Source organism: Mytilus edulis, chromosome 10, assembly GCF_963676685.1.
Source record: "Mytilus edulis chromosome 10, xbMytEdul2.2, whole genome shotgun sequence".
NCBI classification, from domain to species: Eukaryota; Metazoa; Mollusca; class Bivalvia; order Mytilida; family Mytilidae; genus Mytilus; species Mytilus edulis.
In genome coordinates this window covers 21,146,963-21,162,625 of record NC_092353.1, presented here as the reverse complement: position 1 = coordinate 21,162,625, position 15,663 = coordinate 21,146,963, and the positions used below count along the sequence as shown (strand labels likewise).

Below are 15,663 nucleotides of genomic sequence, written 5' to 3'. Positions count from 1 at the left end.
AAGGCCGTGCGGTGACATATAGTTGGTTTCTTGTGGAGAGTTGTCTCATTAGCAATAATACCACATCTTCTTTTTTTTGGGGACCTATAATGGTTTACTTTTACAAATTGTGACTTGGATTGAGAGAGTTGTCTCATTGGTACTCATACAACATCTTTTAAATTCTTATATATATTGACATGTTTTTTTTACTTATATTTTATTCAGGATTCAAGAATTGGAAGTTAACAACTGTCATTCGCCATGTAGTTGCTTCAAGAAATACAATACGAATTATAACCTATGTAATCTTTTACTTCAAATATAATAAATAACAAATATCATGGTCTTCATCCAATGTACGTTACTACAACTTGTAGAACAAATATGTACACTAAAACATAAAACAAAAACCGTCAGGCTTAGTCTGAATATTTTAAACAATCGTCGTTTAGTCGGAACATGGAAGTCTACTTTACTTCCATGGTCCGAACATTTAAAATAATCGTCGTATGTGTCCACTTGGTGGACATCCCATCACCGGAAACACTTTGTTCATCACTGTCCGAAACTTGTAACTCCGGTTCAGTATCCTTATCCAAACATTTCAGTCATTGCTGATGAAGAATTGATTTAATACGGAGGTTTTATTGACTACTTAATTTCAAGAGGAAGCTACCAACACATCTCTCTTCTGGCTGATTGTAACTGGTATTCTAGACCTGAAAATAAAACAAAGACTAACCGTAAAAATTTGAAATCTTCAACCTCTTTGCAAAAATAAAATTAGGCTTGATGTACGAACCATGCAGACACTTATCAATACGTCACATGCACATTATAGATTTTTTGTTTTTTTTTAATACAAAACGAACTTCTTTAATTTCCATGTCTAATATGTATACTGACTGAGTTTTTCTAATATTGTTTGGTTCAGTTGTGTAAAAGCTTCTTCGAATAGTCCTTCTTTGAAACGAATGTCTTATATTTTTGGAATAGGGAAACAGAAACCAAAGAACTAAATATATGACAATATATTTTATATACATTAACACTCAAAATGTTTTCTTTATTTGTTTTTTTTTGTGTGTCTGAATTTTTCTCCTTAAAATTTCATATATTCTCAGAAGTCCATTTCTATAGATTTACATTCAGATCTGATGTACGTGATTTTACTGTATAATGCATATAGATAAAAGATTGGCGATTTCTAAGTAAACTTACCAGAAACAGTTGAATCAATGTTTCCCTTGGTCGCTAAGTCCATTCCAAATCTTGAAAGTCCATAATAGTTACTTGGACTAGATAAAGACTCCATATTCTTAGTAAAGTCATATTTATTTTGTCTTGATTCGTAGCCAGGCGGAAACATTAAAGACTGGTATGGTGTTCCCAACTTTCCCGCCGTATCTAGGGATGAATATGTAAAGTTCTGACCGAGTTCTGAATGAGCATGATGTCTTGGGAAGCTATAAGGCCAATGATTGTTCTGTAGTGTGTACCAAGATGGCGGGAAATACGGATCCCTATAGTCCAACCCACATGACGATCCATATGGACTCGTTCTCTTGTGATTACTGTTCCAGAATGATGAAGGCATTTTTCTCTGGCACATCAAAGGTTTCTCTGGAATGATGAGAAAAGAAAGTTTCTTATTTATAAGTTTAAGAAAAGAAGGTTTCTTATTTATACGTTTAAGATAAAATTATGTTAGAAACTCTCATTATGTGCAAATCAAACGGGACTGCTCCAATCGTTATACCCTATATTATAAGGAATAAATGAGTGTTTATATCCAACAAGATAAAATTAATTGAGCATTATTTCTATCAAAAAAAAATTGTTGGTTTGTAAAGTGCTGTTCGGGTAACGAGTCACTTGATGATCTAAACTAAATAAGTAATATAGTATCTAAAATTCGAGGTGGTTTTACTGTGTTTTATGAGCATAGAAACAAACTATTTTCGTGTCGGACGTACATTTGATAGTTGATTATACGTTTATGTTTTGTTTCATTGTTGAGGCCATGCGGTTCACCTATTATAATTTCTTATTTCCACATCATTTGAAATCTTGTGAAAAGTTCGACGTCTCATTGTCAATAATACCACATCTCAATATTCTTACATCATGTACATACATATGCTGTTATGAATATCTAAAATGTATTTACGTTGAGACATCAATGTAAAAACATAAGAAATCATATCTAGATGAGTATCGTTTTAATTTATATGACTGATTTTTGTACTGAAATTGCCTCTTTTTCATAAACTGTATATATCAATCATGACATGCGCAGTCAAAATTAATTTAATGTTTAGAAAAAAAAACCTGAATTTTAAAATAAGGAAAACACAAGTTAAGCAGACAATGTATACAAAAATTAGTACATTTAAACGTGGTATAAAAATCTTTTATATATCTAATTTTTGTTGTTAAATCTTTTTGTCGTTTCCAAATCACACCAACGATCACCGCACAGTATAAAATGTTGCATTGAAATTATTAAAAAATACATAGCACTGGTTAGTCTGCATTATGCATGCATGTATACAATACAAACATGTAAAGAATTACCAATTTAATTTTTCATGAATAAGACACTTATAAGTATTTCGAAAATGATGAAGACAGAATGAAAAAGAAAAAGACAACTACTTATTAATATATATTTTTAAATCTTTGCTTGTTCAGTCGTAGTTATTTAGATATTGTAGAAACTTATACCAAAACAAAGAGCCGCTATAAAACAATAAGATAGAAAGTTATTCATGAAAGGGTGGATAAGAAACTCCTCAAAAATCAATAAATATAAATAAAAGTTATATAAATCGAGATCTCCGAGAAGGAAAAATTCTCGCGAGTTTCCCTTTACATTAACTTGATAAAGAGTGCGGTAAATAAAAAAGGCCGCAAGACACTTCGAACAACAATACTTCTTTGATTTCGTCAATTGGAAAAACTAACATTTATTTTATAATTTCTTTATGTATGCAGTTCTATGACTAATGACAGAATGAATTATAAAGTTTTCAAATGGTCACATAAAAATGCTGTAAATAATAAGAAAAACTGGTGTAATAGAGTCATGAAAAAATTTAAAGATTGTAACTTTGATTTGTATACTACAATTGATAATGTGCTGCATAAGAATATTGTTCTTCAAATTGAAAATGTTTTATTTGATGAATATATTGTAGAATGGCAAACGAAAATGTTGTCACAGAGTAATGGTAACAAGCTTCGTACTTATAAGCTATATAAGTCACAATATTGTACAGAGTTATATTTAAAACAAAAAATGTCTATTAAATTTAGAAGTGCTTATGCAAAATTTAGATGTGGCGTTGCGCCACTTAAAATAGAAACAGGACGATATGAGAAAAAGCCAATAAATGAAAGATGTTGTTTTATGTGTAATAACGAAATTGAAGATGAGAAACATGTAATTACGTTATGTCCTTTATATGCAGACCTTCGAAATATATTGTATAATGAAGCAGTGAAACATAACGATCAATTTTATAACTGGTCTTTTGACGAAAAATTTATATTTTTATTCAGTAATGAAGAACTATGTCAGGTAGTTGCTAAAACCTGCTTTAATATTTTATGTAGAAGAACAAATTTTTTATTTGTATATAGCTAATGATGTATTTTAAATCTTAGATATATATAGTTTTAAAATTGTGTGAAATATTGTATATAATTAATCCTTTAATATTAGTCTCTCATAATTCTTAATAGAATGGCACTTGTATATGTTTTAGTACATGTATTTGAAGCTAATAATATTTTACTGTTAGTTTTAATATACAATATGTTTTATATATGTTATCCAATATTTCATGTTATACGCAATGTTTTATATGTATATTGGAATGTATAATGTTATTCAAGTGGTGAGACTTTAATAAACTAATGAATCTGAATCTGAATCTGTATAACGGGAGTGTTGAACGACCTTGACAACCCATGATGGCTTTTATCAAGGTGAAATTAAAACTCAAACTTTGCCGCTGAAATTGCAGAGTAAAATTTCAGTAGCACGCTAAGATAATATTTACATGTCCTCTTAGTAAACAAATATTGTTATTTTTCAGTTGGAACTGTCGAATCTGTAAATGAATCCCCAAATTAAGTTTTAGTACTCCTAACTGAGAATCAATTAAAATTTGATACAGCGTATATAAAAATGTCAGCTTTAAGTACGTGTTAATAAACTTCTCAAGGAACCGTCAATGAAGATGTAATTAAATTAATTATTAACAGATGATAAAATGTGTCTAACGGAACGGTCAATTATATTAAATCTCGAAGGATTAGATAATTTATTCAAACACATGTATTTATTATTTATAGTTGTAACTACATGTAAGCTGGGTTTTTTCTCGAGTCGTTTAATTGTTTCGTTTCTATATATTTTTATAACAATTTTACCAATATTGATGCACCTGGGTTAAACAGAAAGGATTTTTAAAGTGTGTAGGAAGCCATCTATTATTGTCATTTTATTACGTCCGAATTGCCCAATAATATTTTAACATACACGCCTCTGCAAATCTTTTCGTATATATCTATATGGCATATCGCAAAAAACAATAAAAAAAATCTCTGATGCATATCGATAACCCATTATTACACATCTCAATCTCAATTATTGAAATATGAAACCTAAATAAATATAGTAACTATCTATATCTATGTTTTAACATTTCGTTTCCTTGCATTAAAACGTACGACGAAAAGTTTTGTTTCTAACAATCAATGGCCAAAATGTTGTATTGCAAACCCACGAATGAATAAAAAAAATATACTTGATTTCATGCAGAATCCCTGATATTTTCAAATTTTCAAATTTAAACCTAAAACCTAGATAAATGTAAACACTTGTGTTTTTGAATTGAATGTATTGAAAAACCATTAAACTAAAAAAAATAATCAACAAATGGAATTCGCTTCTAACATCCAATGACAAATACGTATATTAAAAGTACTGACAAGATGCAAACTTGAATGTTTGTTGAAGTTTTGTCGCAGCAATACTAAACACCAAGAATAGCAAGTATAAATAAATTTTACTTACCCGGTTTTCTGTCACCAGTATTACATTTGTCCAGGGTAAAACTACTTGGTTGACTTAAAGCTCTGCTGAAGTGGTCATCGACAACTGTTGAAACGTCACCACTAAAATAGTTAAATAATACACAGTTTGGTGCAATATACTGCGATGATTTTGGTCTCTCCGTTTCAGAATCTAATCCAGAATGCAAGTCTCTTTCAAGTTCACTTGTAGTGGAATGGTTAGAAGTCAAATAATCACCAGACAAATGATAGTCATAAATTCCAGAACTTCCAATTTTCTATAATAAAGAAAAGAAAAATAATTGCAAATTGTGTATAAATGTAGAAAATGTTCAGAATTTACTTGTCGGTATTTATCTACAAATGCTTTACCTTAATTCTGTAATTCGTTTATTTGTAATGCCGAAAACGCAAAATGCCCTAAGTATGTTATTGTTGTGAGAGAGTTATGTCCAAAAGAATTTCAGGATAATTCTTTCACAAATATATAAGATTACTAAATAAAAGAAAAAGAATTTGAAAATCAACAGTCATAAAATTAAATTACTTACAGAAAATTCATTACTAGACGATTTGTGTGAAAAGTAAGGCGAATAAAATTGATACATTTTTAAAAAAATTGTTTCGCGACTGTTGCGGTATACAGATGTCAAAGCTACATTCCCGACGAGAATTTTGCCATCATTTTGACATATCTGGATGTTTTTCTCAAAGTTGTCGGCGGTATTAGAATCGTTGGCCTATCGCTGTTATTTGTCGTCATGGTATCACTTTCATAAGCACGCGCTCTCCTCGCGAATGAAGATCGTCTGCGAGGTTGACATTCCTTCGACCAATCAGCAGCAGTATTCTGACAGTGCTCCTCCTGCTGAAGCAATTATGACATTCTATCTAAAATCTTAATGCGAATTTTTCTCTTGTTCATAGAAATAATCAATGTTTTTGGAATGAACATTTTGTCAGAAAGAAAAATATACGCCTAAGTAGTGTTAAATGAATACCGTTTGAATAAATATTTCATAAATATATGCATTTATCAATTTTGACGTTTATTAAGAAAGTTTGAGATAATAAAATTAAAAGTATTTCTAAACAGAAAAAAGAAATATCTTATAATTTTCGAATGATCTGAAGTATTTTGTTACATTTATTCTAAAATTAGAAAAACAAGAGTTCAACCATTACAATAGTTCCTCGGTTATCTTTCCAACCATTTCAACATTTACTATCATTTTCCAGTTTTCACCATTTTCCAGGAAAATTAATATAAAAACAATCAAAAGGGTATATAATATGTATATTTAGAACATTTGTTTTAAACGGTACATCAATTGAAACTGTATTATATTAATACAGTTAATCAACCTAATCAATTAACACTGGTTGATTAAACTGATTATCAATAGCGTGATAACTCTGATTAAATTGATAATTATCAAGGTGATAATATTCCCAGATGGAAAGTTTTTCAATCCTGCCATAGCACGCCCTCTCTATTATTACACATCTATTCTAACTATGCACAGAGATGTCAAAACGTATCGTAGATTTGAATTATTTCGTGTCAAAAATTCACGCCATTGATATTACAAGACAAAGAAAGATGAATTAATGAAAAAAATGTAGGAGGCAGTAAAATATTAGGTTGATAAGTCATTTGGTTTTTTGCTGAAAAGACACTTGTCAACTATAGGTATTTGGTATTATATACTGGCCTGTTCGTTGCATACGATTTACAAGATTTACTGCTGTGACATTGGCGAATCGTTCACGCTTTGAAATATTTCTGTGATATTTCATGTACCAATAGAAAAATCCTGATTTCAACAAAAAACTTATGATAATGATAATGTACTGTAATGCTTAAAGGTAATTGCCTCCCTAAAGTTGATACGAGTAATGGCTGCAAAGTTACAAATATGTTAAAATGGCTTATATTCTCTTTTTAAAAACCAACAAAACTAATTCTATTGCAGTGCAGGTATAGTCACAGCAGTAAACGAGTCATTACCAAGTTATATGTCTTTTGTCTTACTCTTACTCATTCAAGATTTCTTTTTTTTTTGTTAGCGCCCACTGTCCATTATACAGACTTAATCTGTATGTGTCGATTCGTTTTTAAGAGCAAAGGCAAATATTCAGGCTATGTAAAAGAACTATTTGGAGAGTTTTTTTTGATAAAAATAGATGAACATGTGTGTTTATAAGTTTATGAAAATTATCAATTGCTGATAGATAGATAGTTTATTCTTACAAAACCATGCAAGTTCAAAGGTAAAATAGAAGTTAAAAACATGCATACGCATGTTATAACTTTAAAAAAAAATATAAAAAAAATAAAAAAAGTTTAAATAAATATATGAAAATATATACACACATATATGCGATTGTGAAATCGTCTAAATACTTTTGTTGAAATCATACATATGTAGATATTGATAAGACAACTTGAACCAATTTAATTTCCTAAAAAACACCACATAAACAACATAAAACAATCCAAAAGACAACAAAACAACAATAGACTAAACAGTTTTGTTTTTTTAGAAAACCATGTCCTGTAAATCCGCCGATAAGTTTATACTTTTTGGACCTTTTGGATTATAGCTCTTCATCTTTAATATAAGCTTTGGATTTCAAATATTTTGGCCACGAGCATCACCGAAGTGACGTGTATTGTCGAAATGCGCATCTGGTGCAGGAAAATTGGTACCGTTAATGTTATTATATTGCTTTTATACATCATTATCTTCGGACATTACAAAACAAAAACAAAAAATGCAGTAAAAAAGAAATCTTTTATTCTTCGTGATTAATTTTCTACGAAATCATATATTTTTGATGTTAACGTAAATTAATATTTTTGCGACGTCAAACTGTGACATAACGGGAAAAGTTGCATTTCGACTGATTTTTATCATTCAAACTGATTTAATTTGAAAACGAGTGCATGGACCCCAATTTTTTAAAACGACATTTGGTTTCATTTTGCAGGGAGATCATGTGGACCAAATTTTATAAAACTGTAAATAGTGCATTTTTATTAATTTGGATAATATACAGCAAAAAATGACGTTTCTTTCTCAATTCATGACCATTTGATAAATATGAGTTATGTCTGAATAAAAATGCATAATTTTTAAATACTAATTATTAAAAAAAAAAACAATTTGTGTTTATCTTTTAAAACAAAAAAGTGACGTCTTTCGTTCGAAAAGGAAATAAGGCCACAAATCCGAATTTTGCGCAAATATACAAAATTTCGAAAATATCAAATTTATTTCAGTTTATTTTGTAAATCTTGAAGTAAATTTGTTTAAATTCGGAAGTTCATATTTTTTTTTTTTTTATAAAAAGACAAGATTTATGTACTATATTTTTCTAAAATTAATATGCATAAACGTAATGAATTATCAACCGTTAAATTTCGTGCAAACCTAATGTGTTTTGTCGCGCAAACGTGGTAATTTTTGCACAAACGTAGGACGAATTCGTTCATTTGTAACGCACTTTATATATAATACCTGCAGTATACAATCAAGTAATTGTATATTTAATATATCTGTTGGAATTTATCAAAACTTATATAGACAGCAACATTTTAATTAGAGTTGATAAAATAGATAGACGTTTTTGCATAATAATTTACCTGACTTTTGCAATATTATACATAATATATAACATTAAATTAAAAGAAAGAAATTGGATTTATTTATCCATGAACCAAAAGAAGTAAAAGTATTGCCTAGACATCCAAATGCGGATTTTTTTTGTCTTCATGGGGCCTGTTTATCTAAACTGTCCTAAGTTCCGTCCTAAGAATTTCTTAGGACAGAACTTAGGATAAAGTTAGGACCGACTTACGACACGTCTCAGCATGCACATCGAAGCTATCTTAGGAATATCTTAGCTAGGACCTCCTAACCGATGTCCTAAGTATTGGCGGAAAAGATTATACAAATTAGATATGAAAAAATACAATATGATATCATATTTTATCAATAATTTTGTTTTTTCAAATATAGTTAATTAGAAACTAATTATTAGTGTTACATTAAAGATAATGAATGATTATTGTATAATATTTGTACATTTAAACTTTATAAAACAAAACATAAGACAAAAATAATAACTACGTATTATAAAAAAATTTAACAAACTAATTGTCAACTAGATATATAATCGGTAAAAATCATTACATGTTTTTGAGTGAGTTGAATTCGAAGTGTCAAGGTTTCAATATTTAACAGTCCAAAGACAAATCTCGTGCATTTTTCATATAAATCTGGAGTATTTCAACTATTTTACTACTAGTAAAAACAACAATACGTGTAAAAATGATCAAAAGGCGAAATTGAATATATCCTAAAGTTAGGACCATCCTAAGACCATCTTAAGACACCTAAATTTGTATCCTAAAGTTAGGACAATTCCTAGGATTTTCCTAAGTTGAGACATGTTTGATAAACCCACTTAGGACTAAGATGTGTCCTAAGTTGGTCTTAGGACACGTCCTAATCCTAAGAGAGCTTCGATAAACAGGCCCCTGGTCTACTTCCAAGGCTTTTCAGATATATTACATTTTACGGATTAGTTGTATGGTATATTTTTCAAGGTGAGAAAACATAGTTCAGAACAAAATTTGCATAAATTATTATAGGAATACTTATTCGAACTCTTAGAACATTACATGCTGGGCACCCCAACATAAAAAAAGAAGAGGAAAGACACAAACAATAAACGACAAACACATGCGCCCTAGCATGCGCCAAATGCACATTGTTGTACTTTACAATGGACTATACCATACATTTACAAAGTCAAGATAAATTTAACATGAGATCTATTTCAGATAAAATTTATTTCCTTTGATTTAAATCTGCATTATTTTCATGCATCTAGAGATTTAATTGCGGTGGTCCTGCATGTAGACATGCAAAAAGAACAATAAAATTAACCATTCTTGATATATGAGCGAGGCGATAATTGTACACAGCTGGAGAGAGGTGAAATATACACGACGTGAAATGTATCCCTGTCACAATTACAATACATCCAAAGTGACAGCAAAAACCAACAAAACAGATGTGGACCAATTTTGTCTTAGTAACAATAAATCGCTTTCGTTCATTTTTAGGACATTTCAACAGTGCCATAGTTTCAACACTTTCCACGCCTTTGCGATTTATTTTATCAAAACTGTTGGAGGTAAAGAAAATCGTCTGTTGTTTAGTATTTATGAAATGTAACGGTATCTTTTCAAGGAACATAAAAGTTGCATACAAAAAATAAACTAAGAAAAGTTGAGAGGTATACACTAACATTTTGAGTTGTCTGAATTCTGCTCCATCTCTTTCAAAATTGTAAAACGTTAAACATGTACTTTTAAAAACTAGTTATAGGACGATATCAAAAAGTAATCATGATTTTGTGAAAAATATTATTCTTGACCATAAGTAAGTTGGACATTAAAGGCATACCTATAGGTCACACACGTGTTGTGATAAAGTCATTGCGCCATTAATAGCACGCCGGCGCATAATAGAAGTACCCATCATCTTGATAAACAGTATTGTTATAGACACAAACGACGCTTAAGCGCTAGAATGTAAATTCTGATTTTATCATATTTGATATCAACATATGTTGTGGTAGCATATAACATTTTTTGTATTAAAATCACATGGTTATAGAACTATTCTAGTGTTAAAACAATGAAAGTTAGATCTTTTTTATTGTGATTTTGTCACCCCGAACTTTACCCACTGAGCAACTTTGGTGGGCTATAAATCAACTATAACAATATATTTATGTGGGGAATTCAAAACCAATGCCCTTGACTCATTGTGGTTTTAACTGTGCTTTTTATTCTATTATGTGTCATTTATTTTTTTGTCGAATAAAAAAAAAAGATTTGCAAAGGATGGACAACAGTGATGATTCACAGTACAGTGATTTCACGCAAACTTGCAAAAATAACTTTTGTTTGAAACTGATATTACAGTTCACAAACATAGAAAATTTTGCCTGAATTTATTGTTATAAAAGCGAAATATTGAGTTATTCTACACTTTTTAACACAAAAATACTACAACACTACGTCTAAAGCTATTTTGTTTTGGTATATCGTAATGATTTTCTGCTTAACATGCATATAGAGAATTTTTGTATTGCAGCATATCTTAATTGTAAGTCTCTGTTAAAGTTATTAACTTTTTGTCTGAAATCGGGACAGTTTGGTTAGAAACATGTCTTTTGTTAAGATTAGATATATTTCGTTTACTCAAATTAAAATGGAATTGACACAGTTAAATCATAATTAACGAGGTCCACTCCAAATTATAGTATCGATCAGTCCAAAAGCATGTGTCTCATTGGTGTATGCCATTGTGCCTAATCATCTACAGGTAAATGTCCCTAATATTCAAAGTTCTACACTATCAAACTGACCAACAGATACATACATTATGTAATAATATTTATTCACTAAGGTGTTGGCGAGGAAATAAGAAAAAGCAAAATTGGTTAGGTAATTACTTAGTGATGAAATAGTATAAATTCTTTCTAGCTCACAACTAAGTCAACAAGGTAGAACTAAACTAGTGTCACTAATTGACGAAACTAGGAGTACATTTAGGTGTAGGGTACACGTCTATGAGACAAAAACCCAAAGACACAGAAAAACAAAATATGTCTTTAGAAATCTACGTAAAGTCTACAATACAAGATGAAGCTGTTTCTCCTTAAGTTGAAAAAGTTGAATACCAATTATTTTATCTTTGATTTCATTGTAGCAGAATAGATAAATTTCAGAAAAAACTAATTATTTAAGGTATTGCCCTTTATAAAGCAAATCCATTTAATAATGCAAAAGTGTTTTAGTATTTTTGAAAAGTAACCATCAGAAAACCCATACTGCAAACTAATCTATAAAATTCCCCTCCACAACAAATGCAAAACATTCAAACTAACAGCCTGATTTATTTACAAGCAATAAGTAACCCCCCCAAAAAAAAACCAACAACCGATATACAGTAACAAACGACAACCACTGACTTACAGGCTCCCCTGACTGGGTTAAACATGTTTGAAGGCGGACTTTTTTACTTGTCAATGTTGGACTGCTGATTTTTTTTCTCTTGTAAATGTTGCGACTGATGAATTCCAAGAGACCGTGCATTAGAAATTATACAAAATACTGGGGGTAAATTTTATAAGGAAATTAATTTAGCAATGCAAACTTATATACCACTGACCTTAAATGTCGAAATGATATATTTTTAAGACCAATTACATAAAAAATACAAATGGTATCAATGCTCTCCAATTTTGTAACTTATTTGACTTTTTGCACTTTAGATTCAAGTGTTGCTGATGAGAAAAAGTAAAACTCCGGGGAAAATTCAAAAAGGAAAATTCCTTACCAAACGGCAAAATCAAAAGCTCAAACACATCAAACGAGTGGATAACAACTGTCATATTTCTGGCTTGGTACAGGCATTTTCTTGTGTAGAAAATGGTGGATTAAACCTGTTTTCAAATCTAGCTTAATCTCTCACTTTCATGACAGTCGCATCAAATTTCATTATATTGACAATGATTTGTGATCAAAACAAATCCACATAATAGATAAAACCGTCAATAGTAGGGGTACAACTGTCAACATTGTGTTATAATCTTTAATCACTATAAAAACAAATAAATATGTAACAAAGACATATAACGGCATATAGACCAAGCCTATAAGCAAATATTAAAGACAGGAATACACAAATTTACCATAGTACAATAACACAATGATGGGATGTATTAGTAAAGAGCCACGTCATATATATTAAAGAAACATAAAAAGACATAAGCAAAAATGAAAGACAAGAATACAGCAATGTTTCACAATAGCACAATAACGGGATGCATAAGTACAGAAACACGTCATTTGTATAATAAAAAACCACCAAAAAGGCATATAGACAAAGTACATAAGCAAAAATGGAAGACAAGAATACGAGAATTATCATAGAACAATAACATAATGACGGAATGTATTCATCAACAAGGTCTTGGTACCTTCCGATGAACTATCTTTTTTTAGAAAAATGACAAGACGTTCATTGACTTCTGTGGGTCATCAACTTTCTGATCACGTTTTACACAGTAGAAGCTGCAAGCTCTTGAATACCGAATAACGCACGTCGGGCGAACGCAATTTAAGTTCTGGTTTCTATAACTACTTATATATATATATATAGTCGATGCTACTGCGGGTGAATGTTGTGTTAATATGAATTATCGTTGATATGGTCATAAGTAAAAATGTACTCTTCATAAAAGTTTAAAATTTTCAATGTACTAGAGTTTTATAGTACAGATATAGACTACATAAGCCGTATTCGACAAAACCTTTCTGAATTTTTATTCTTCAATTTCGTACTTTTTGTGTGTTTTTTAACCGAGCTTCACTGATTAGTCTTTTGTAAATGAAACGCGTGTCTGGCGTTCAGAATTTAAATCCTGGTGTCTATGATGCATTTAATTTATATGGCTTGTTGAGTATAGGTCATTGCTCATGTTAAATATGACTATGAAGAGTCTGATTTTTCTAATAACCTCTTTCACCACCATGCATGACAAAAATGTTTTTTTTCCGCTGAAGAAAGCGTCTCCCAACAAAATCATTTTTGTTTTTAAATATGAGATGCATGACAAAGACATTAGAAATAGACTATTCATTGTTTAATCATACGTTTTTTGATTGAGTTAAGTCTGCCAATTGATATTTTATCGTATGTTTTTCTTTGTTGTGATGTTATGCTATTGTTTCAGAAAAAGGGAGAAGGTTTGGATCCATTAAAACGTTTAATCCCGCTGCAAATGTTTGCACCTGTCCTAAGTCAGGAATCTGATGTACAGTAGTTGTCGTTTGTTTATGTAATATATACGTGTTTCTCGTTTCTCGTTTTGTTTATATAGATTAGACCGTTGGTTTTCCCGTTTGAATGGTTTTACACTAGTAATTTTGGGGCCCTTTATAGCTTGTTGTTCGGTGTGAGCTAAGGCTCCGTGTTGAAGGCCGTACTTTAACCTATAATGGTTTACTTTTTAAATTGTTATTTGTATGGAGAGTTGTCTCATTGGCACTCACACCACATCTTCCTATATCTATTCACTTAGAAATGCTATATCATAAAGTATATTCCCACTACATTAAATAAAGAGAATGCCCTTACCAATAGTAAGTTAGTTTCGTGTTCCTTTGGAATCTATCCAAAGGCGGAGAATCGGATCTTCTTTTCCAAAATTATCAACATCTATTTCATCACCAATAAAAGCCTGGATTCAGAGTTACTGAGACACGACCTACTCTAGGGGCGGTGTTCATTAGATATCCAAAAAATACTTCGAAGATCTTTTAGAGTTCGTTCGATTTAAGTATCTTTACACTTGCAATTGTATATGTATAAAAAAAACCTCCTATGGGAACCAGCTGTGTTCCTCTTTTTGTTGATTTATTCCTTTATTCTTAGTAGAAAGTCATCATACAGCAGTTGAATAATAAATAAAAAAAGAAGGTAGCATTATCATTTACCTTCACGCCTTGCTATAAAGTAACATATGAACTTTATCAGTATCTGTTTTATTGCAGATTTCGAAACTAATTGTGTCTTAAATGATGCCAAAAGCCAAAATAATTATAAAATCAAAATCTTATCAAAATAAAGAGCTTACAAACCAAAATAGGCAAAAGGTAAATCGAAAACACAGCATTGAATCAAAGATATGCATTTATTGAAAATCTTTACAGAGTTTTTGAAAACATCAAATTTTATAATACAATTTCTATATTTTCTATCAGTACCGAAGTTCTGGATAGTATGTCCTCTCACTTAGTTATTGAACGTTTGGTGACTGTGTTGCACTCATCTATCCTATCGAGCTTGAAATAAATGTTACCACCGATAAAGTTAGTTCTGTATGGTATCTTGTTTCAATGTAGAAATTGACAAATGAGGCGATCTTAACTTCCAATTGTGAACACACCATTTCTATTTAGCTCCTCGAAATATGTATCTCCAAGTTGGTACAATATTACAGAGCATGTGTTTTTTTTAATGCGGTTCCCACAAAATAAATATTGTTTTTCACAAGGAAACTATTGAAAAAGAGTTTCTAATTGTAAAGTTGGAATCATTTTCAAGAGCATTACTGATGCCATACTGAGTTGGTTGATCGTAACGGGATATCTGTGTCACAGTTAACCACGGAATATTCAAGTTGTTGTATCTACCATTCTCGCTTTTGACATCACAGAATGATACTTATGATCGAAATTGTTTTACCAGGAGCAACTCGGCAGATGTCACATGTGGAGCAGAATTTGCTTTGTGGTCTAGAATACCGAGATCAACAAAAATTTATGTTTGGTTTATGTTAATTTAGTATCCTAAATATTCTATTCAGTATTTAAAAGATGGCATCTTCGCTATTGTTGCATGTCGTTTACTTTATTTTTTTAAGTTTAGGAACACAAAGTTAATAAAAATAAGTATATATTTTTAGTAAAATTAGTATATATTTTTAGTAAAATTAGTATATATT

General features: G+C 30.4%; 1 protein-coding gene across 1 annotated transcript; it reads right to left on the bottom strand.

The window, feature by feature from the left end:
* Positions 1–273: 273 nt before the first annotated feature.
* Positions 274–5,817, bottom strand: LOC139490591 (transcription cofactor vestigial-like protein 2). Its single transcript, XM_071277466.1, has 4 exons — positions 5,619–5,817; positions 5,069–5,345; positions 1,204–1,605; positions 274–701 (listed from the first exon to the last, which is right to left on the bottom strand). The coding sequence occupies exons 1-4, from the start codon at positions 5,673–5,675 to the stop codon at positions 655–657; spliced, it is 783 nt and encodes a 260-aa protein (XP_071133567.1). The 5' UTR covers positions 5,676–5,817; the 3' UTR covers positions 274–654.
* Between the last annotated feature and the right edge of the window lie 9,846 nt (positions 5,818–15,663).

Bases quoted from the DNA above. Each gene is read 5' to 3' on its own strand.
- LOC139490591 (XM_071277466.1), bottom strand. From the start codon at position 5,675: ATGTATCAATTTTATTCGCCTTACTTTTCACACAAATCGTCTAGTAAT. The intron at 5,346-5,618 runs GTAAGTAATTTA...TCTTTATTATAG, and splicing joins CGTCTAGTAATGAATTTTCT to AAAATTGGAAGTTCTGGAAT. The intron at 702-1,203 runs GTAAGTTTACTT...TTTTATTTTCAG, and splicing joins CATTGATTCAACTGTTTCTG to GTCTAGAATACCAGTTACAA.